Source organism: Lepidochelys kempii, chromosome 1 (genome assembly GCF_965140265.1).
Source record: "Lepidochelys kempii isolate rLepKem1 chromosome 1, rLepKem1.hap2, whole genome shotgun sequence".
NCBI lineage: Eukaryota > Metazoa > Chordata > Testudines > Cheloniidae > Lepidochelys > Lepidochelys kempii.
This window is the reverse complement of record NC_133256.1, coordinates 253,315,675-253,340,630: the sequence shown is the minus strand read 5'-3', so window position 1 is coordinate 253,340,630 and position 24,956 is coordinate 253,315,675. Positions and strand designations below refer to the sequence as shown.

The following is a 24,956-nucleotide window of genomic DNA, read 5'->3' as shown; positions in this document are numbered from 1 at the left end:
TTATGTTATATAAACAGAAGTTTAACAGAGAAAGATACTACAGTAATGGACACAGCATAGGAACCAAATAGAAGAGAACGTAAAATTAAGGAGGTAAGTTAGCCTGTACATGGCATACTACACAAGGTTTGCACACTGCTACAGGAAATATAGTGATGATTCGGAGAGGTCAGGAAAGAATGGCTAAAATACTAAAAATCTTGAAAAATACGACTTACAAGGAATGGTTAAGAGAGCTAAACATATAGGGTTATATTTTCAAGAGTGCTTTTAAGGGTAATGACATGTGAAATTGTGTGTTCATAGAAATAGAAGTCTTTCCCTAAGTGTGACTGAAATGCCAATGCAAACAGAACCAAACAGCCCAACTGCATGGCCAATTTATGGCTCTTCCCCCCAGAAGTATTTATAGCCTTGCAAACTGCACAGGACACAGATGTTAGCTGTTTGGCAGGACATCCTACTGTAAGGCAAGGTCAGTCTGTTGCAACAAACCAGCCACCTCCAAACAAATCCACAGCTGCCTTTTGTTCCTGCCCATCTGCTTCTGGGGCTGTCGAGACCATGGGAGCAGGCTCAGGGATGGAGTAACCTCCCTGTGTTGTTCTAGCACGGATAAGTGACAAGTTCCTATGATTTTTCTTTTAATTAAATGAAAATCCTTTTTTGTCTGAGGGTTGGTGGATCTCTCATGCCACCACTCATGAATGAAAACGAGGGTGTGGGGGTCTCTTGCCTTAAGTCACCAGCCACGATGTAAAAGCCTGACTGCTGTTTTACAGTGGCACTGTGGATTTGGGAGGAGCTGGGAATCTTTGGCTGACAGCAGATTACTTCTCGTTTCCCTTGCTGATAGCTCTGTAATGGTTGCAATTCTGCAGCCCACATGACACCTTTAGAATTTCTTCCTTGGCTGGCTGATTACTGGCTAGTCAGGGAAGGACTGGTCACGTGTGTTAGGACATCACTTCTTGTACAACAACTACGTCAGACAAATTCTAAGAGTCTAGTCCTTGGAAGGAAGCAGGCTCAGGAGGCTGCCTAATGACAAAGACTACTCCCTCTGAATAAAATGCCACCTCCATACCTATAGTGTAAGCGGTGGTAATCACCAATTTTCTATGGGTCAGCAGCCTCAAAGGATGTCCAGGCTGCTTGGAGCCCCCAATCTACGTTCACACCTAGCACCAGATTTTCCACAAATTTACACATATTGGTCAATGCCCTCTTGCTCAACAGGGACAGCTCAGTGGTTTGAGCATTGGCCTGCTAAACCCAGGGTTGTGAGTTCAATCCTTGAGGGGGCCATTTGGGGATCTGGGGGGGAAAATTGGGGCTTGGTCCTGCTTTGAGCAGGGGGTTGGACTAGATGACCTCCTGAGGGCCCTTCCCACCCTGATATTCTAGGATATGAACTTCCTCTTATTTGTGCTCTAAATTGCACTGAATCAACATGTTCCAGCCCTTCCTTTCCCTCTCTTGGGTCAAACAAACAGTGGCCGCTGTAAAGAAGGAGAAAATTAGGAGCAGGTGAAACCTTGTATTTTAAAAGCTCCGGAGACTATATTATTCAACTTCAATGCACTATGACCATATTTCTCCCCAAATCCCGTTTTAATTCTTCACAGGTATTTCTTCTACAGTGGTCACCATCAAAACCATTACAATGTTGGAATTAACATTGTTGTGGCTTTGTATTGCAAGTACCATGGTAACATTAATTACTTGCAAGTGGCCACTGCCAAGGGTGTTTTTTTTTTTTTGGGGTCATCATGGTAGTTTGTCACCCTCTGGACTATTCAAACTTCTGAAAGGGTTCAAAAGCTAACAGTCTGTCTGTATAATGTGCCCTTATTTGCAGGGTAAATTCTTTCTCTTGTCTGTTTTTTCCAAATTCAGATATAAGCAGGGTCTGAAGAGTTCTCCTCTGACAGCTAGCTGGGAGGGGGCCAAGACTTCAGGAGCAAACTTTATTTATATGAACACGCGTACTCTAGGAAGGTATCCAGCAGACAGGAGCTGTGTTGCTCAAAAGTGATCAACTTTGGCTGGTGTTGGGTTACAAAACACTAAAATGAGCTCGAGTGCCGATGAGAAGCGAAATTGGAAAGTAACTGAAATACTTCTCTGATGGTTTATATCTACTAAGGGACAACCTATCCCAAATGCTCACCCATTCCTATATTTACTTTCTACAACCAACTCTCTGTATAACTTTTCATGAGTAATGTACCCGACTAATCTGATTCTAATATCTTAACTGTATCGTTAAATTTATTCACCTAAATGTGAGTTATTGCAGATTATGTACTATATGTACTTTTTGATGTTTAAACCAGATTTTGTACTTTTGCACTAATGTAATCTAAGCACTACACCCAGATGTACAGATACTCTTTCATTAACCTGTGTATTATATAATTTTAACATTAGCTTTAATAAAAATTTTAAATCCGAATGCAGGGGTAGTGAAATGTTGTTATCTTTATTGCATGAGTAAAGGGGAGAAGAACTGTGCTGAGCCTGTCCTGATTAAAGGGTCACGCTCAGTTGAAAGGAACTCGCTAAGGCTGGGGCTCAAATGCCAGACTGCTGTGAAATTAAAAGGGGTGGGGACAGGTGTCCCAGACAGGATGTGTTGATTCTCCCTAATGGTCCCCAGTCTGGTTTAACTTGTTCCTCCCAGCTATTCAAAGGTAGAGCTAAATAGGCTTCATTAGGAGCCTTTTTTTACTTTAAGTACTCAACAAGAGCTGAAATCACTTGTGGTGTGGCACTGTTTCTGCCCTGCCTGCTGAGAGCTAAAAAAATCACCAAGAGACTGACTTACAGAGGTCACAGCAGAGAGACAGGTGGCAGCAGAAGGTGACTGACGGGCAGCCGGTGGGGAATGGCTGGCAAAAGTGGTGAGCAGTTGGCCGGCAGGAGCAGCGGGCAAAAGTGGTGAGCAGTCGGCTGGCGGGAGCGGCTGGCGGGAGCGGCTGGCGGGGCGGCCAGGCAGCGAGGAACAGCGGCTGGCGGGGCGGCCAGGCCAGAGCAAGTGCTCAGATGATGGAGCAAGCCAGGTGTCTTCTTCCCCGGGTGGGAGGTGAACTCACACAGATGCGCCTCTGAACCCTGGGTCCTCTCTGACCAAGGACAACCACAGCGAGTGGGGTATGGTGAGGGAGCAGAGGGGGGCACTGTAAAGGAACTTTTGGTTGTAGAACTCAAGAACATGAGGTGGAAGGCACTGCCCCACGCACGCTGGGGTGGGTGTCCTGCTCACAGTTTTGTTTATGAATCCTGCTTGTGGCATTTTCCCTAAGTAATGTTGGGTGACTTCTCCCCTTTCATTAAAAGTTCCTTTTCTACACAGACTCTGTGCTTGAGAGGGGGTAAGTATTGCCTCTCAGAAGCGCCCAGGGTGGTGTGTAATTTTCCCAGGTTACTGGGTGGGGGCTTGACTCAGTTCTGTGTTGTATTGTTGAAAAGGAACTCCTAGATATTAAACCCGGCCCTGGTTGCTGCTGGCTCCACCTGGCAGAAAGGTTACACATATTATGAAAGCATAACTGTCAGATTTAATATTGGCAGCTAAGACTCGAAAATTGTTTTCATATTTACTTGGAGTGTGTGATTTAGAGAGAGCTTGGCTGTCTCTCTAAAAATAAGTTATTTGTTGTCTGAATAAGTTTGGGTTAATGGATAACGCATGGGCAAGGTGCTTCTATTTTAACAGTGTTAGGTACGGCTTATGTTACTTTATATTGTAGAGGTTTTTTAATTACTTGGTTTTGGGTTCATCATCACAGTTAGTTGTGGGCTGTTGTGGTCAGCTTTTTAAACTTTATAATGCTTTGGAAATGTAAAAAACCCATTGAAAACGTATTCTAAATATGTTCTCACTTTATATATGTAATTTTTTTTCAAGCAACAACTGATTTGTAAGAAATGGAGAGCAGAACATTATGTTGCTGTCAATTGAAGTCAATAATGTTGCATCGATGTAACTAAGGCCAGAAACTTCTATCTAGGCTTTTTCTCCCCCCCATGATCATCATCATGATATCTGAGCACCTAAAACCTTACTGCCCAAACTGAGACGTAAGCCTCAAACCCTTCTCCATCAATTAAGTTATCTGGGTGTTTTGGCTCTTTGAGACTGCTCACCATGCCCTTTGTCTAAAATGCAAAAAGAAGGTAATGAGTCTGTAGATGTTGTTTGCTTGACTATAACTTAGTAAAGTTGTGGTAGATTCCACAATTATTTGCATTTTAATATTTTAATTCATTATAATGGTTCATTTGGAAAGTTTATCCTCTTTGGGGCAAAAACCATCTTTCTTGTTCTCTGTTTGTACAGCACCTAGCTCACTGGGGGCCCGGTCCATGACTGGGGTTCATAGATGCTGTCACAAAAGAAATAATACTAATAATTAACATGATTTAACTTTGTGACCATTCCTTTTCTCAGGTGTTTTCTGAGTGGAAATATTATATTGATAACGGTAAGGAGAGCACAATCTAAATGCTATCCAGAAACTATAGTGTTTTCACTAACAGGAATGGCAAAATTAGTCCAGTTACAACCACTTTGCGAAGACTAAGTTTAATTATTGCCAAAGGTGGAGGAGGGGTCTCTTTTTTAAATTTGAAAATAAAAATCTTTTAAATTATTTTAATCAGGATCCATATTAAACAATGAAATAAAAACATTCCGGATATATGTCAATATACATGTCATTCTTGTCAAGGAGACAATGAGGATAAATGGGTTACAGATACTGACAAACCTATTAAAGATGTGCTGAAACTACAAAATTTGGATCTAGATTCAAATGTCAAATTACGGTACTTTTAATATTCTAGCCTCTTTATAAAGGCAGCAGCCATTTGTAAAATTTGGATAAGGCTTCTGATTTTGAATAATCCCCAAGTTTATGGGCAGGAGTTTGTTTCTGGCTCATCTCTAATAAGAATAATTAATTCAAACCCCTCATAACCACTATAATACTGTACAATTTGTTGTCTGTATTGTAACAACTATTTCATTGCAGAACTCAAGTATATGAAATATTACATCAAGTAAAATCAAAGTGTGTTCTGGCCCCACACTGAAAAAGGCCTAGACTTAAATAATTCCTTAGTATTATTGGCCTCAGATATCAAGTAGGCAAAATAGGTTGAGATTCACATCAGGAAACCTGCATGCTGCCTTTTAAGTATTCACATTCCCTTCATCTTCTGGCATAATCTGCACCAAGGGACTGCTGGATTTTGTCACAGAGTTTGTTTGCAGCCACATACTGGGTTGGCATTTTTGTGCCTAATTATTGCAGGAGCCACCGCTGGTGTTAAAGGATTAGTCAAAATTTGTAGGAAGAACAAGGACACTCAAGGAGAGAGACATATAAACGAACTACCCCTATTTAAGGGGAACTGTTCCTAATCAGATAGAAAAATATCTTATTTTGTCCCTCCAAAGAGCTCCCCCTGCCCAATGTATAGTACAACAGTAAAACCAGTGGCAATATTTTTCTCCCCCCCAGTCTCTATTTATTCCAGTCTATTCAGATTCTTATGCTGCGCCATCACCATGGGATCTGAGTGGCTTCCAGAATTAGAAAATTAAATAAGGAGACTAATGTCTATCAAATGCAGTTGCTTTTCATTCACCTCCAGGGGGAAATTGTGTGTGTGCGCATGTGTGTATGTGGGGTGTGGAGTAAATTAACATGCTACACTATGTTAGAGAGGCAAGACAGGGGAGGTAATATCTTTTACCGGACTAACTTCTGTTGGTGAGAGAGCCAAGCTACGCTATATGTTGTTTTTAAGCCAGATCAAAGCAGCACTCCTTGCATTTGGACTGGTATATAGGTTTATGCTGGTGCTTATTTCCCACAAGAGAGAGTTCCATAGTGTGGGACTAGCCCCAAAGAAGGCCCTCATGTCTTGTGTCCAGATGAGCTTGAACCCTGAGGTAGACAATCCTATTGTTCCTGAGGAATAGAGCCATCAATGACAGTGACGGTCCCAGAGGGCAAGACAGTCTCTTAGGTATTCTGGGCCTAGGCCACTTTGAAAATAAGGACTGAGATATTTAAACTTAATTCTTTATTATGGGTGGGACAGTGTAGTGAGTCAGCAGAGCACAGAGGTGAGGTGCTCTTGGTAATCTGTGGTGCCGATGAGGTATGTGGTTGCCTTCTGCACCAGTTGCAGTCTTCTCAGGGTTGCCAGATAGGAGGTGATACACCATTTTCATGGTCAGTTCATCACCAGCAAAGTTGGGACCTGATTTCCCAGCTGGTCATAGATTGTAGATGTTTTGTGTGGCTGTTGCTAAAAGCAAGCATAGTGCCAGCAAGAAATCCAGACAAACTCCGAACGACTGACTGTCTCGATTATCTGTGAGTATGCATCCTCAGTTGGCGGGGGCTGTACCATGGTGACCAATTCTCTAAATCATTTCCCTTTGCTCAGAGGTATAATTTCTGTCTTGCTAGGATTCAGCTTTTGCCAACTCTTCCATGTGTGTATGCTGATCTCAGCCCCATGTTGGGATGACTGAATCATCCTGGAGTTATCATCCATGGCTAAAGTAGATTAAAACAGGAGGGAGAACTCTCACCACACCCATCTAGGAAAAGAAGCAGTTATTGGGAAATACTGCTCCCTCAAGCCAGGGAGAGGGGAGATAGTTGAGCTACTGAGCACTCCCCACTGCTTTTACCCTTAGTTACCACAAACTGCAAACAGCAGAGATGTGTTATCAGTTTATTGTTGACACTTGAGCTCAAGAAGTTTCATCTTTTCTCCCAGTGGCTGCACATAAATATTGAATAGGACCAAGGAGAGACCTGAGCTCTGAGAACTCCACACGTGAGAGGTCTGAAGGCAGAAGTGTCATTTCCCATCACTACACTCAAGAAAAGATTTCAACTACTTCCGAGTATTTCTATTGACCCCTGCCACGTGTCTCAAGTGGAATGGCTGTAGCTGTGTCCTGTGACTGACTATATTGAATGCCAGGATCCAGGAGTATGAGAATAGACCCTGGTCTTTTGGCTAGGGCTAATAAGAGCTCAGCCATCAGCACTATTATCACTGTATCTGTTCCAAATCGCTGGAGCTTTACAGCTTTCAGATGTTAGCAGGTAGGAATGGGGCAAAGGGTACAGACAAGTAAAGAACTTTGGAGCAGCCCCATACATCACTGCAGCCACATATAAATGCTCCGACTTATGGGAACTATTGCTGAAGGATTTAGATACTATGGGGCCACATTTTGCATTAATTTACACACGGCTGATGTGTATGATGCACTGGACATGACACACATTCAGCAGTCCCACAGTGCATTTCCCCTAGCCCTGCCTGGAGGATGTCATACACCCAGCAAAGCCACAATCACAGCAAGCCTGCAGAGGAACAGCAGGGCTCCCCTGAAATTCACCCCCTCCACCACCTGGCACTGCTATGGTGCTGTCACTGAGGGTAGAGAAACTGTTGCTTTACCTCCACACTCAACACCCTGCTGCTGGTTTCAAGACAGCGCTGTGGGCCGCTGGGAGACGAAGGCGCTGATGGCTAGACCAAGTCCTTGCTGCAGGGTGAGGAGAGGAAGAGGCTGGAGGAGCCTGGGGCAGAATAAGGTAGGCTACCCCACATTCCCTCATCCAACCTGCTCTATGTTACCCCGCCCCACAACAACCTCCCTCCTTCAGGCTGCCCCTGACTCCTTCCAACACTCTGGTGTCCACCATCTCCCTGGCTCCCTCTATCCCCTCCCCAGCTACCCTTGGCTCCTCTCCCCATTCCGCCCCTCTGTAGGATAGGAGAGATTGGATCTACCCCCGCACACAGAACACCTCAACTGAACAGGCAGAGAAATGTCTCACATGGAGCCTCACGACTTGGGCAGCTATGTTCACACCCGTACAGTCCCATGGACTTCAATGGGGTTCCACCAGAGCACTATGGGATAGCTGTCCAGAATGCTGCATGCTTACTCTGCACAAAGTCCCTGATGCGTAGACAGCAGTATTGATCGGTACTGAACCTGAAAACAGCAGGCGGCCTGTATGCAATTACTGCATGCTATTTAATACATCCAAGTGAGTGTGCCAAAAAACTCAGTGCAAATTAACCAACCCCACTCCACCCCACCCCACCCTGTGTGTACACAAAGTCGAAGAGTGTAATCTGGTCCCATTTCTGTGTCTGGGCTGTCATTTTAGGAGGTGCATCACTTTAGCCACTGCCATATAAATAAAGATGTGATGTGCTTGCAATGTAAGTGCTATCATATTAATTACCACTAGAGGTCTTCCCCTCACTTAAAACTGGAAATGGCATCATGTGTTATTAAAATAAACCAAACCTCCCAAGGAACGTAAAAGTAAAAAGAAAACAAAATATCCTGAGCTTCGCCTAGCATGACAAAGATGTGCTCTTGAGAGGAAGAGAGCATTCTAGAGTCAGTGTCACCAACCCCAGGCATTCAACAATCATGAGTCAGTGCCCCAAAATCATGAAATTGGCTTGAAAATGATGAGATTTAAAATAAATAAATTGGATTCTTTGTATTTCCTTTCTGGTTTTTGAGCCTTTGGGAGTCACTTTTTCCAGCTTTACTCTACAACCATGATGGTTAGAAACTGAACATTTCTCAAAAATGAAATAATCTCATGACTCCTGGAACTGGGGCTTACAAAAACACACACCAAAGAAGACCCACTAAATATTGCAAGACTTGTGATAAAATCACAGGAGTTAGCAAGACTGCAGAGCTATGAGCCCTTGAGATGGGGGGCCCCCTCTCTCATCTTCTTGAGATTATACCATGAGACAGCCAGTAATGTCCATGATGGGGCTCATTGGCTCTCATCTCACATGAGGAGCTGCACAATCTTGGCAGCTATGCTTGTTGGATAGGAGGCAGACAGTGAAGGTAGGTTCTCATCTGCCCTTGGGCGCAAAAACAATCACTGAGCAGTTACACAGGAGCAGTCTGCCCTAGTTGCAGTGTGTGACCTGTTTCCAAAGGCAGCTGTAAATAAAGCACATTACAATAATCTTAATTAAGCATCATCCATTAGGCATGGATCACTGTGGTGAGGTCTGCCTCCAGGAGAAAAAGTCACCTATATTGAATATTTCAGAGGTGAGAGAAGCCACTCCTGACCATTGTCAAACCATGTTCAGCTCCTGCTCAGAAATGACTCCTATTTTCAGAACTTTGTTGACCTGGCTGGAGCCTGTCCCACCACTAAACACTACTTAATTCCAAAAAAAGAAAAGGAGGACTTGTGGCACCTTAGAGACTAACAAATTTATTAGAGCATAAGCTTTCGTGGGCTACAGCCCACTTCATCGGATGCACAGAATGGATGTATTTAAGGAACCATCTCTTGAGGCAACTGATTTTGCTAATTACTGCCTCCTGTCTAATCTCTCTTTGCTGAGCAAGCTAATAGGGAAGTTCACAAAGATTTGTTTCCAATTCCAACTAGGGTCCTGGAGCCCTCTCAGTCAGGATTCATACCAGGACACGGAACAGAGGGAGCACTGGTGGCACTGACGGACAAGGCCATATATCTGTACTTGTATCATTTGGCCACTGCGCAGCATTTGATGTGGCTGAACATGAATCCTGCATGGGGGCCCCACCTCAGAAACATGGAAGGGATTAGTTCGACTGCACCAAGATAAGGAAAAAATGAAGCCAAGATCTCTCTGTGCTGGGTGAGACATTAACCCGCAGAGGAAGGCAAGCAAAGATACCACAGCTCATCTTTCCCTTGTAGGGGGAAGCAGCTTTATTTTATGACTGCAACTCTAGGGCAACCCTGCAAGTAGAGGGTCACCAGACTTCTGAATTAGTGTATCTGCTAGCCCCAAAGAAGATCATAATGTGGGCTAAGGCAGCCCGCTCTGGGATCCCCATTGGAACTGGGTTGCAGAAGGCTTGTGCTACCATGCTCCAGCTCCATGTGAATATATTGCTACCAGGAGCCTGAAACCTGAGATCACAGTGGTTCTCAGCTCCCTGGGGGTATTCAGAGGTCTTCCAGAGGATACATCAACTCATCTAGATATTTGCCAAGTTTTACAACAGGCTACATAAAAAGCACTAGCCAAGTCAGTACAAACTGAAATTTCATCCAGACAATGACTGGTTTATACTGCTCTATATACGATACAGTACACTGAAGTGTAAGTACAATATCTATATTCCCATCGATTTATTTTACAGTTATATGGTAAAAATAAGAAAGTGTGCAATTTTTCAGTAGTAGTGGCTGTGACACGTTTGTATTTTTATGTCTGATTTTGTAAGCAAGTAGTTTTTAAGTGAGGTGAAACTTGGGGGTACGCAAGACAAATCAGACTCCTGAAAGGGGTACAGTAGTCTGGAAAGGTTGAGAGCCACTGAGCTAGCAGAACCAAAGGAGTGAATCTGGCCCCAAAATAGGGAGAAAATATCAAGATAGAATTGCCTTAGCAGGAAAAGGTAGGGATATGGATCTTGATATCACCAGAATATTGATTCTTCAGAACATGTTATCATATTAACGCTCTGACTGGCTTCACATACGCATTGGAAAATGACAAAACTGACCCCTTCAGGTCTCCATATGGGAAACTGCAGATGATACTTGATGCAGATATGACACTTGCCATCACTGTGTATGAGATAAATAAACCCGTATACCACATTATCCTTTAACTCTCAGCAGAGTAGGTCCTCAGGCTGCTTACCACGCTCTGACTCAGATCATCTGCCCTGATCTTTTCCCAGATGGGAGAGTAGGTCAGCAGAATTGCTCTCCTCAATATGTCCTGACTGCTTTTCCATCCACTTTTTTCTACTCCTCTTGTTGGGGCAGGAGAAAAAATGGTTTTGAACCCAGTATTAAAGATTGGGAGTGTGATTTGTTGAGTGGCAACTGGACAGGCCACGAGGTGAGGACGGAAAACAGATTTGCAAGTGGGGACCTCTGAAAATGCTGAAGGAAGGAATCAGATGGTGCTGGAGATACTGGAATTTGGGTTAGTGAAGGAGACCATTACACTGGGGGATGGGATAATATTTACCAGCAATTCTTATTTGCTGAAACAGACCCTAACTTTCCCCCTATGTCCCACAGAGCAGCAGGATTTCCCTTGACCATCAAGGTTATAGTTTCAGCTGCAGATGCATCTCCTAGCTACAGGCAGGCAGTCATCTTACTCACTCTTGACAGATTTCATTCCTCCTTTTTGGCTCCCCTGCTCTGTGCAGAAGAGCACAGCAGACAGAGAAGGGGCACTAGAAGGGAGATAGAGGGAGGAGGAAGGAAGGGAAATTTTGGGAGGGAGGAGAGAAAGAAGGCTGAGATGATTTACAAAACCACGTACTAGGTGCCTGACCATAGGTGTGTCTTATTGAGCTGGGAAGTGTCACAAAAATATGGTAGGAGATCTCTTTGCTGGAGGTTCAGATAGGACACTGAACAGTCGATTTTTTATCTGAACAGATCCTAAACTCCAAGTCTTTTGAGATTCTTCCAAACTTCTTTTCTATAACACGTATTGCAGTGTGGAAGCAGATTTTGTCTTACCTTTTTTAACAATAGGCCATGAATCAACATAGAGGAATAATGCAATGTCACAATGGTAGACACAGGACAGAGAATGTAGCATACGGTGTATTATTTAGCTTTGGTTCTTTTTGTTTTATTTGGGGAGGGAGGGGGGTCTTTTTGTTTTTTCCCTTCTAGACCAGTAAGAGAAAAGATCCTTAAGAAAAAACGGATAACATTTTCAGGCTTAAGGCTCCCAGTAGTTAGGCCATTTTTTATACAAAATAATCTAAAATATATCAGACTACATGCAAAATCCTCCAGCTGTCCTCAGTCCCTCAGTTTATTTGAAGAATTGCCCCTTGAAAATATTTCAAAGCCATGGCAACTATAGAATTGATGCTTGATGAGGACTGGGGAGATGCAAAGCTGTTGCTGCTCACTGGGGAGAAATGAGAGGCTGGTACATGGACTGGGTGGAAATGAGGAGTGCTGAGGGCCTGTACTGAGCACAAACAAAACATTACAAGTAGCAAGATTTCAAATTAATGTCATGATGCTTTGCCTGGATATTTTTCCAACAAGCAGCAGCCTTTCCTTTGATCTCAATATTATAGACACACAGTGCCTGATTCTCAGTTACACCAAGCACACTCTACACCAGTGTGGCAGTCTGAAGGGCCTTTAAATGTCACAGTAACACTCACTTGAAGGCCCCCTTACACTGGCAGAACAGTATACAGTGACCTTAGTTTTGGGAAACGGGAATGGAAATCAAGCCCATATAGTCAAGTGAAGTACACAACAGCAAATCCAGGGCAAGTCCCAGCTCTTTTCTCAGAACTAACCTTTCATTTCTACCCTCATTAATTCTTGATCGTACTTTCCATTCTCATTCCAGACTGTAAGACAGCTGAAAAGTGGCTATAGTTTATTTTTCTTTATAAACTGAATTCTGGATGGCTGCTTTAATTGATCACTGATTTCTTCTCAATAATCAGTCGATTATCTGGGACATAACTACAATTCACTCTAACATAACCTGATTTTGAAACTTTAACTTCTGTTAAAATGGCAGAATGGGTAAAAACAGTCAATGTTTTTCTATACACATGCTAACTACAGAAAAACTGTATATTCTTATCATATCAAAACATGATTTTTGTTCTTTCAAGGGGCTAGAATAAATAATATTGATTGACTTTTCTACAATTGTATCAACTAGTTCAATTGGAAAGGTTTTTTTAGTTGTGCCTTTTTAAAATTAAGAGCTTCATGAGTACTGACAGACCTCATAGACTTCAGCTGAAATCGTGAAATACTAAGTCCTACTGACAATCAGGCCCAGGATATTTACCTTCATATGAAACAGTTACAGTCAGTATTTGAAATATGAACCTCAAGATGTAGCTTTTAAATTCAACATATTCATTTAATAAAATATTCAACCAAGAAAGCATTATTCCAGTCTCAAAATAAAATATTATAATATCTAGTGAAAGAGTACTGGAAAACCAGAGTCAACAAAATACATCTGTTGTGATGCACGTTGTCAGACCTAATCACGTATGCAGGTTCCATGCTTCTGTGTGGCAGAAAAGCCCACCTGTATATCACCCGAGTATGAGTGACAGGGCTTCTGGAAAATATGAGCCTAGGTTTGAATTCACCAGACTCTAAGGTAGTGCCTGGCGACCGTGTGCTGCAGCTATAAAGCACCTGAGATGAATAATTCCGCTTGTGACACAGTCATAAGAGCTTTTCATACAGACATCTAAAGCAAAAATAACCCAGAATCAAGTATGCATTACGAAGCTGTTTTTATACATACATATATGAGTAAGAAAAGGCAGCGCATTAAAAACATATACTGAAAACATATACTTTAGGGCCACATTAGAAGGTCACATCTCACATATTTAAAAATAAGCATCCAATTATTCAGACCTGCAACATCTTTGAATTAAATTGATTTCAGGATCAAAAATGTAATTTTATTACAAAAACTGGTTTTATCTGTAAATGTGCTGTATAAACCACTATTGCAGAAAACAATAGAATATATACAATCCTATACGTTACATCTCAGTATTTTGTAACAGGAACACAGTGAAACAGACATAATTGACTGAAGACTTCAGTCTCTTATTATAAAGCAGAATGTAATGGTAAAAGACAAACCAAGATTTTATGAGCAGATTCAGAGCTTGATCCAGTTGTTAGGTATGCAGGCACATTACCACGCAGCCTGTGAAACTGGCTCGTACAGGCATGTGAACAAATACAGTAGCTGATTTTACAAGAAACAGTGACGAGAAGAAGAATTCTGCACATCTGAGGACATAACAAAGCCCTTATTCTGCCTGTTAAATCACTGTCACTGTGAAAGAGCTACAGGTTTTTCAAATTATTATTTCTTTGCATGAACTTACTTTAACTGTCGAGGTTCACAGTCAACTCCAGGTAGTAAGAGCCTTGCTGCTTGCCGTACATCATCACTGTCCACAGAGAAACTGCGACGGTGCCCTGCATGAGCCAAAGCAACCCTTATCCATTCCATCAGGGGTGGCAGCACTATGAATGGCCTAGAAAGAGCAAAACAGGACAGCTAGTGCCATTAATCTTTTAACATCAAAATTAGAGAGTGATCAAACTAGCTCAGCAAACTCCAGGCAGGTCTAACCCATGCATCTGACTTGCACCATTTCCAGGAAAGGGTGGGGTGAGTTTTTTGCCCATGAAATGCAAATCACAGCTCATGAACTTCTTATCTTTATGGCCCTGTGTGGACCTCAAAGCAACCACTTACATTTGCCTGGGAATCCACATGCTTCATACTGAGTCTCAGGAAAAGCAAGCAGAACCCCACTCACAGGAACACACATGCGTGTCAGTCAGAGCTTCCTTCCCACCCTGCCACCAGCAGAGGGAGGGAGAGAGAGAACCCTTCCACCCAACCTAGTAGTCAAAGGAAGAGGAGAGAAGGTAGTTGATGTGTGACGAAGTTTCCAAATGCCGCATTATCTCAGATTGATGCAATGTCATAATCTCACCACATTATTATTTTGTGGCTCTCTGCAGCTCAATGATGACATGGCTTGTAAATTGTTGAAGGCTGAGTACCGCTGACCCTACTGTATTTTTGAGGTATCTGAGGGTTGCTTCATAGATCATATTTTTAAAAGTCTACTGCTGTTCAAATTAAAACTATTATAAATACAGGGCATGAAAATTGGGGGAAATTACCTGCTACTGTGTCATGTGTTTTTTAAAAAATCATATGCTCAAAACCCAGTTGCCGTTTGGCCAAAACCCCTTCCGTAACGTGTTGTTTTCATTCAGCTTTTCAATTTCTCATCACCTCTACTAAAGCTGCGTGAACATTACAGTCTAAATTGAGCCTAGCATCAGTGAGGACATGGATTTTCTTTTTACTATTATAAAACTATTATATAACAAGGCTGTGTTGTATGCTAGGAATAATTAACAGCTGGTATCAAACACAGTAACCACTCTGGTCCCCCCACCCCAGCCATGTTTGAACATGGTTTGAGCACTAGTGTAGACAGGGACAAAACATGTACAACTCCCGTTTCCAGAAAGTGTATTCAGCCTGCCGTTCTACCAGGAGTTGACCGTGCTTTTATACCTAAACCTCTCTGAGGAAGACTCAGGAAGTTTAGTAACACCAAAGGTCAGGTTTATTCCCCTCAGTCTTTCACAGAGCTGACATTCTTCCATTCCTTCTCCTCCTTTCCTTCTACCTCCCCTGGTGCCTCCTGGGAATTGTAGTTCCTGGACTCAAAGCTACAGAAGCTACCTAGCAACAAACTTACAAATTGGGTTAGCTATCTGCACCTAGCCACATACAACACACCCTTCCCCTTTAGAATCACCATTGTAAGACTTTAAACATTCACTTCCAACTGTTACTTGAGTCTGGTAATAGAGTCTTCCAATCTTTTAAACAGTCTCCCTTGTCTCACACTTCTCCTAATACCTGGAGAGTCAAGAACGAGATTAGGCGATGGTGGAATTCCTACTGCTATATATTGTCAATCATCACTATCAGAGTCATCACAGCCTCAGAGTGGGCAACAGCCATGACAGAAGACAAGGTACTTCAGGACCTAAAGACTTAACATAGTCAATGGATGGCCCTACAAGACAAAGACACCAGCACACTTGCAACCATATAAATGTACATCATGTGAATTGTCCCTTGTAAAGGAATGGATTTTGAGAACTCACCATCTTGTGCCTACACTTCTGAGAGAACGATTGATTCACCTGGCACATGAAGGACATTTAGGGATGGTTCTAACCAAAACACAACTGTGACAAGACTTCTGGTGGCCAGGGACGGACAAGTAGGTCGAGGAACTAATCAAGAATTGCATGACTTCCTTTCTTCTTTCACTCTCCCCCTTTCATTTGGTGTTCTTTGTCCTTGCATACCCCTCTCCCTGTATTCCCTTTTCACAGCAGGGTTAAAAAAGCCCATTTGACTGAGTTGGGTGCCTACTGGGCAAATACTTTAAATTTTACATACACAACCTTACTCCATACCCACCTTGGGACACCTGATTTAATAGGACATTGAGCCCTTGGAACATTTTTTTCCCATTCACAGCTTTAAGTAGTATTATACCATTTATTCTTCTTCTGAAGACTTTTCTCTGTACGACTGTGACATTAATATTCTTTAAGGGAGAGATTTGCAAAAGTGCCTAATGGATTTAGGAGCCAAAGTGCCAGTAACTTTCAATGGGGCATGATGCTCCCAAATCCTTCAGACCCTTTTGAAAATCTCCTCCTAAATTATTCAGTCATTTGCTGACTTGACATTTTCATTTTTTTTTTTAAATAAATCTCTCTCACCCTCCAGATGAGAGACTATTTGTTTTTGCGGCCTTTGCATCCTTGAGATCTTGCCATTGAATCCTAGAGTAGCTGATGAGAAAAGAATGCATCCTCCCAGGCTTCCATGAACCACCTAATTTGTAGTGACAGTAGTGGTGGTGGTCAGAGCTGGGAGAGTGCCTGTGTGACTACAACTGTTTGCTGCTTTAAAGAAAAGCTACTGGGAATATTGTAAAAACATTTGGTTGTATTACAAGTGTGCTGATTAGCATGTGTGCTTGTGGCTGAGCACAGAGAGGGGCTGTGGTTTGGCCTTTAAACCTCCCAGTCCAGGAAGTTAACGAATGATAGATAGCTGAGGGAGCAAGGGGTTGGCCTAGGGGAGCTCAGTGACAGTTCACCTGATGTACATAAAGTTGAAAAACACCAGAGATCTTGACATTTTGTTTAAATCTAGTCTAAACAGACCAGGTAACAAGGTGGTAGATAAAGTTACCAAACAATGACTTAGGATCAGGGTAGGTGAGTACAATATGGCCTGTGGAGCCAGCAAGCCTGTAGCAATTTAGTCAGTATAAAGAACTCCCAGTTTATTGCATCATAAATTAGGCACTCTGGGGTTCAAGCATTAGCCCCTCGAGGCTTGGATTGTTGAACAAGATTATCTACATGAGACAAAGATATACCTGGGGCTGAACAGGACATATAAGGCAGGCAGTAAGGCCTCTCATCAGCGGATCTGGCTCCCCTATCAGAGTATCTGGCTCCCCTATTTGAATGAGGCAGGCAGTGTATCTTGGCTAAAGGAGGCAAAGGACCCCCCCAGATATGACTCACAGGGGTGTCACTTGATTCTACCACCTCCCTAGGTAACACATTCCAGTGTTTCACCACCCTCCTAGTGAAAAAGTTTTTCCTAATATCCAACCTAAACCTCCCCCACTGCAACTTGAGACCATTACTCCTTGTCCTGTCCTCTTCTACCACTGAGAATAGTCTAGAACCATCCTCTCTGGAACCACCTCTCAGGTAGTTGAAAGCAGCTATCAAATCCCCCCTCTTTCTTCTCTTCTGCAGACTAAACAATCCCAGTTCCCTCAGCCTCTCCTCATAAGTCATGTGTTCCAGAGCCCTAATCATTTTTGTTGCCCTTCGCTGGACTCTCTCCAATTTATCCACATCCTTCTTGTAGTGTGGGGTCCAAAACTGGACACAGTACTCCAGATGAGGCCTCACCAATGTCGAATAGACGGGAACGATCACGTCCCTCGATCTGCTCGCTATGCCCGTACTTATACATCCTGAAATGCCATTTGGCCTTCTTGGCAACAAGGGCACACTGCTGACTCATATCCAGCTTCTCGTCCACTGTCACCCCTAGGTCCTTTTCCGCAGAACTGCTGCCTAGCCATTCGGTCCCTAGTCTGTAGCTGTGCATTGGGTTCTTCCGTCCTAAGTGCAGGACCCTGCACTTATCCTTATTGAACCTCATCAGATTTCTTTTGGCCCAATCCTCCAATTTGTCTAGGTCCCTCTGTATCCTATCCCTGCCCTCCAGTGTATTTACCACTCCTCCTAGTTTAGTATCATCCGCAAATTTGCTGAGAGTGCAATTCACACCATCCTCCAGATCATTTATGAAGATATTGAACAAAACCGGCCCCAGGACCGACCCCTGGGGCACTCCACTTGACACCGGCTGGCCACTAGACATGGAGCCATTGATCACTACCCGTTGAGCCCGACAATCTAGCCAACTTTCTACCCACCTCATAGTGCATTCATCCAGCCCATACTTCTTTAACTTGCTGACAAGAATACTGTGGGAAACCATGTCAAAAGCTTTGCTAAAGTCAAGAAACAATACATCCACTGCTTTCCCTTTATCCACAGAACCAGTAATCTCATCATAGAAGGCGATTAGATTAGTCAGGCATGACCTTCCCTTGGTGAATCCATGCTGACTGTTCCTGATCACTTTCCTCTCATGTAAGCGCTTCAGGATTGATTCTTTGAGGACTTGCTCCATGATTTTTCCAGGGACTGAGGTGAAGCTGACTGGCCTATAGTTCCCAGGATCCTCCTTCTTCCCTTTTTTAAAGATTGGCACTACATTAGCCTTTTTCCAGTCATCTGGGACTTCCCCCGTTTGCCACGAGTTTTCAAAGATAATGGCCAATGGCTCTGCAATCACAGCCGCCAATTCCTTTAGCACTCTCGGATGCAACTCGTCCAGCCCCATGGACTTGTGCACATCCAGCTTTTCTAAATAGTCCCTAACCACCTCTTTCTCCACAGAGGGCTGGCCATCTACTCCCCATGCTGTGATGCCCAGCGCAGCAGTCTGGGAGCTGACCTTGTTAGTGAAGACAGAGGCAAAAAAAGCATTGAGTACATTAGCTTTTTCCACATCCTCCGTCACTAGGTTGCCTCCCTCATTCATTAAGGGGCCCACACTTTCCTTGGCTTTCTTCTTGTTGCCAACATACCTGAAGAAACTCTTCTTGTTACTCTTGACATCTCTTGCTAGCTGCAGCTCCAGGTGCGATTTGGCCCTCCTGATTTCATTCCTACATGCCCGAGCAATATTTTTATACTCTTCCCTGGTCATATGTCCAACCTTCCACTTCTTGTAAGCTTCTTTTTTATGTTTAAGATCCGCTAGGATTTCACTGTTAAGCCAAGCTGGTCGCCTGCCATATTTACTATTCTTTTGACTCATCAGGATGGTTTGTCCCTGTAACCTCAACAGGGATTCCTTGAAATACAGCGAGCTCTCCTGGACTCCTTTCCCCTTCATGTTAGTCCCCGAGGGGATCCTATCCATCCATTCCCTGAGGGAGTCGCAGTCTGCTTTCCTGAAGTCCAGGGTCCGTATCCTGCTGCTTACCTTTCTTCCCTGTGTCAGGATCCTGAACTCAACGAACTCATGGTCACTGCCTCTCAGATTCCCATCCACTTTTGCTTCCCCCACTAATTCTTCCCGGTTTGTGAGCAGCAGGTCAAGAAAAGCTCCCCCCCCAGTTGGCTCCTCTAGCACTTGCACCAGGAAATTGTCCCCTACATTATCCAAAAACTTCCTGGATTGTCTATGCACCACTGTATTGCTCTCCCAGCAGATATCAGGAAAATTAAAGTCACCCATGAGAACCAGGGCATGCGATCTAGTAGCTTCTGTGAGTTGCCGGAAGAAAGCCTCATCCACCTCATCCCCCTGGTCCGGTGGTCTATAGCAGACTCCCACCACTACATCACTCTTGTTGCTCACACTTCTAAACTTAATCCAGAGACACTCAGGTTTTTCTGCAGTTTCGTACCGGAGCTCTGAGCAGTCATACTGCTCCCTTACATACAGTGCTACTCCCCCACCTTTTCTGCCCTGCCTGTCCTTCCTGAACAGTTTATAACCATCCATGACAGTACTCCAGTCATGTGAGTTATCCCACCAAGTCTCTGTTATTCCAATCACGTCATAATTCCTTGACATCACCAGGACCTCCAGTTCTCCCTGCTTGTTTCCAAGGCTTTGTGCATTCGTATATAAGCACTTGAGATAACTTGCTGATCGCCCCTCATTCTCAGTATGAGGCAAGAGCCCTCCCCTCACAGACGTTCTTGCCTGTGCTTCCTCCCGGTATCCCGCTTTCCCACTTACCTCAGGGCTTTGGTCTCCTTCCCCCGGTGAACCTAGTTTAAAGCCCTCCTCACTAGGTTAGCCAGCCTGCTCGCAAAGATGCTCTTCCCTCTCTTTGTAACGTGGAGCCCGTCTCTGCCCAGCACTCCTCCTTCATGGAACACCATCCCATGGTCAAAGAATCCAAAGCCTTCTCTCCGACACCACCTGCATAGCCATTCGTTGACTTCCACGATTTGACGGTCCCTACCCAGGCCTTTTCCTTCCACGGGGAGGATGGATGAGAACACCACTTGCGCCTCAAACTCCTTTATCCTTCTTCCCAGAGCCATGTAGTCCGCAGTGATCCGTTCAAGGTCATTCTTGGCAGTATCATTGGTGCCCACGTGGAGAAGCAGGAAGGGGTAGCGATCCGAGGGCTTGATGAGTCTCGGCAGTCTCTCCGTCACCTCGCAAATCTTAGCCCCTGGCAAGCAGCAGACTTCTTGGTTTTCCCGGTCAGGGCGGCAGATAGATGACTCAGTCCCCCGGAGGAGAGAGTCCCCGACCACCACCACCCGCCTCCTTCTCTTGGGAGTGGTGGTCGTGGAACCCGCAATCTCAGGACAGTGCATCTCATGCCTTCCAACCAGCGGAGTCTCCTGCTTTCTCCCCCCAGACATATCATCTGGTCCACTCTCCACAATGGTATCTGTGGAGAGAACATGAAAGCGGTTAGTTACCTGTGTCCGCGTTGCTGGAACCCGGACATTCCCCCTTCTTCTTCTGGAGGTCACATGTTGCCAAGCTTCTTCACTGGCCTCTTGCCTCCGCTGTGCAACCTGCTCTAAATCTTTAGAGCTTTGTGCCTGTAGAAGCATATCCTGACTTTTGTCCAGAAAATCCTCAGATTCTCGTATGCAACGCAGGGTCGTTATCAGTTGCTCCAGACCTTCAATCTTCTCTTCCAATATGGAGACCAGCTTGCACGGAAATACCAGGGCAGGACAGGAAGCAGAAAAGGAGACAGAGCCCTGGAGCTCAGTTGCTGCTGAGCCACAGGAGAGACCGGACGTCTCTTCTGGGGAGCAGATGCTAGGGTTGTCAACTGTATAATTGCACAAACCCAAAACACCCTTGCCCACCCTGCCCCTTGTCTAAGGCCCTGCCTCCACTCACTCCAGCCCCCATCCCTCCATCGCTCGCTCTCCCCGACCCTCACTCACTTTCACAGGGCTGGGGCAGGGGTGCGGGATACAGGCTCTGGGAAGGAGTTTGGGTGCCGGAGGGGGCTCAGGGCTGAGGCAGGTGGTTAGGGTATGGGAGGGGGTTTGGGGTGCGGGCTCTGGGAGGGAGTTTTGGTGCGGAAGGGGGCTCAGGGCTGAGGCAGGGGGTTGGGGTTCGGAAGGGGATTAGGTGTGCAGGCTCCGGTTGGGCGATGCTTACCTTGGGTGGCTCCCGGAAGCGGTGGCATATCTGCCAGTGGCTCCTAGGCTCGGGGCGGCCAGGTGGCTCTGCGTGCTGCCCCTGCCTACAGGCATTGCCCCTGCAGCTCCCATTGACCGTGGATCCCCGTTCCCAGCCAATGGGACCTACAGAGTTGGCATTCGAGGCGGGGGCCGCACGCGGAGACCCCTGGCTGTGCCTCCACCTAGGAGCCACTGCTGGAGATGCCGGCCGCTTCTGGGAGCAGCGCGGAGCCAGGGCAGGTAGGGAGCCTACCTTAGACCCACTGCACTGCTGGACTTTTAGTGGCCTAAAATCTCCCTGATTGCTTTCAATAGCCTCTGGGAGATCGAGCCTGATTCCAAGAGACTCCCAGCCAAACTGGGTGGGTTGGCAGCCGAGCAAATGCCTCTGCAAGAGCCCAGCCCAGCCCCAGAGTGGACTGATGCCTTGCTGTCGGGGAGGAAGATGAGGACCCTGAGGAGTTGCTGGAGCTACCCGTGGCCGAGTACCCCGAGGAGACAGGGGATCTTTGGACCACAGGACCCTACACCTAGACTGTGGTAGGAAGTAGCCCCGGGGGACCAGACTCTAGTCCGGTTGTGCTGCTGGAGTGTGAGTCAGCATGTTGCGACTGGAATCCCCACTGACCGATCACCCTGCCACTGTTAGGGCCCTGGGCTGGGATGCAGGGAGTTGGGTGGGCCTGCGTCCCCCCTGACACCCCATGCCTGAGATGGCAGCCTCCCCACCATAGGCCAGGAGGTGCTCACCCCAACCCCCTGAATTTTTTCTGAAGTGAAACTCTTGATGACCAACTTTCCAGAATAGGCAGGGAAGTAGGACTACTCCTTGTTCCTTAAACCTTAGGGCCTAAGGAATTATCTCCAGGAGAAGAGGACCTAGTAATGTTAAACAGTTGAGAACAACAGACTCATGGCAGGGGATTCCATCACTAACCAAACAGACAGCAGAATGTGCAAAGATCAAGAAAATTAAATAGTCTGTGGACTACTACTTATAAGGGACTTTGTCTACCTGCAATGTAAAATCAGCTTATTGGGGAGGAATTTATACTTATGGGGCGTACTGGTATCAATGGCAGAGAACTGTAAGAAAGAAGTCACAGAGGCTACATATCAAAGACTACTTAGAAAACTCATGTCGAGTGCCACAAAAGCTGCCTTTTCTGAAACACTACTAGCCTCTCATGCAATAACAGCAAGCAAGGGGAGACTGGAACTCTCCATGTGTACTGGAGAAGATGAGACATGAGCAGGACTGAAGCTAATCAAGCACTTGGGAACTACTGAAGGAAACGAGAACCTAGAGTGAAGGGATGGTCATCACCTTCTCAATGGGAACTAGACTGCTGCCTTTGAAAAGGAGTATGCTTGGGGCAGATTGTTTAAACAAAGCTGGAAGTTGCTGAGGTCTTCTCCAATCAGTAGTAACAACCAGGGGAATTTGAACACCCAGCTGAAAGTAGAAAACTCACTGTAAGCTGCTGGCAGTAATCCTGGGGAAAGCAAGCAGGTTCAGCACCGTTATGAACAAAAATATTGTGCCGTCAAAGAAAAGGAATAAAGGAGGTCTACTGTATCAGAAAGCAGAGCTACAGAAGTCGGTGCACAGTATCAGAAGCTTGTAAATTGCAGCGGATGAGTAATAATGCTCAGCATGGGCTGCAGACACCAACAAAATTACATCCAAAAAAACATTCTGCAAAATAAAATAATTAACAGGAACCTGTAAATTTTAGGCGACAAGCCAGATAGGGAAAAGCAGGCTGGGTCGCAGACATGGGTATTTGCATTTACCTAGCGTTTCAATACAAATCACAAGACACAAAGAGGGCAGGGCAGCACTCTCCAAAATGGATCATAAACTTACTCAAAACCCCAGTCGGGTTGTTCCTGCAATCAGGGAGATGTAACTGGCTTCCTTACTGCCCCACACTGCTGCAACTCAAAACCATGGCAGCCAGCAGAAAACCTAGCCCACTATATTTACAAACAGGCAGCACTGTTTACGGGAGTTTTAACCATAATACTATAATATTTTACATTCTCTTTCTTTCTTTCTTTCTTGTACTTACATTTTGCAAATTTTAGGAAAGAAATAAAATTAAAAGGTGCAGTGGTTATTTCATATAGTAAAAGCCTACAGAGGGCAGAATCAGTATTTTATAGAAGTTGGCAGAAGATTTTGTTTAAAGGGCGGTTCCACTGCATACACAGAGGCAAGGAATTTACCCATTATTTTTCATGAAGGGAACACACAACACGGTATCCAGAGTCACTAGGATTTGTGTTTTTGAGGAGAAAATCATATACGGTCCATTGAAATAGGCTAAAAATGCACTACTAGGGTTTATGCAGCACGTGAAGTTTTCTTTCAAAACTGTTCATGTACTGAGGGATAATGAGGAACACAAAGTAGTAGGGAAGCTGTAGTCTACACGATAACATGACAATATTTCCTAATCACATCATGAGAAAGATACAATTATGCTTAGGTATTGCATTATTAAAGTGGACCTAACTGGTTTATCTTCACTATGCAAGGGAAGATTATAACGAAGAGAGTTTGACTGCTGCATTATTTTGCCTTTGTATTCAAGAGCCGGCCTGTATCACACTAATCACCTGGTTATTCTTTTTTAAGTGTATATTTTAATTAAGTTATTATTATAGCAAAAGCATACATATTCTGGGGCCTAAGTGATGAAAAGTAGATTGTGCCTTCAGATCTGCATGTGGAGGAGGCTCTCCTGTGTGCATGTGTTTGTGTGTGGAGGGAGGTGCACAGGAGTTTCTGGTTCACAGCCCCCATCCCTTTACGAGTGTGCAGAGTGCTCAGCCTTGCATTGGGTGAGGGCAGGGCCAATGGGACAGATATCATTCCCCTCTAGTTTAGCTAAGATTGCCTAATACAGCCTGGGCTGTTCTGCAGATGTCTGGCAACTCATCTCCCCAACAGAACAACTGGGGAGAAACTTTGTAAGAGGATCTATCAGTGGATTTCAGTTCGGGAGGTAGTGATCCGCTGCCCTCCCCACACTGATTTACACCCTGTGCTATCCCACTGAAATTAAGTGAGTCGCCCAAGTCAGGTCATACTACAGAACATCATCTTATATATTCACTAGTGCTCCGCAAACCTTCCAGAGCCAAGATGCATCCTTGAATTGGCGCCAGCACCAGGGCAATCTAGGACGTTCCTTTCCACATATGTAATGCCCCTTGTCCTCCTGAAGAGGCCCGGTGCTAGACCTGGGCAAAAAAAAATGTTCACCAAAATTTTTTTTGCAGATTCAGGTTGACGGAAACATTTAATGAATTCATGTCAAATTCACCATGCTGTTACGGATACAAAAAGCCCCAAGACTAAACAAGACATTTTGTTTTGGGTTGAACACAACATTTTGTTTAATCCAAAATGGATGTTGCTTTGTCTGTTTGCAGAAATTTTTTTTGAAA

The 24,956-nt window shown here is 44.6% G+C and overlaps 1 protein-coding gene across 2 annotated transcripts in view; it reads right to left on the bottom strand.

The window, feature by feature from the left end:
- The window catches only part of ABTB3 (ankyrin repeat and BTB domain containing 3), a 279,093-nt gene that overhangs the window by 53,305 nt on the left and 200,832 nt on the right, over positions 1–24,956 (bottom strand). For both annotated transcript variants that reach the window (XM_073324534.1, XM_073324544.1), the window contains exon 4: positions 13,985–14,137. In XM_073324534.1, the coding sequence (XP_073180635.1) occupies positions 13,985–14,137 (153 nt within the window). The remainder of the gene's footprint in view (positions 1–13,984; positions 14,138–24,956) is intronic.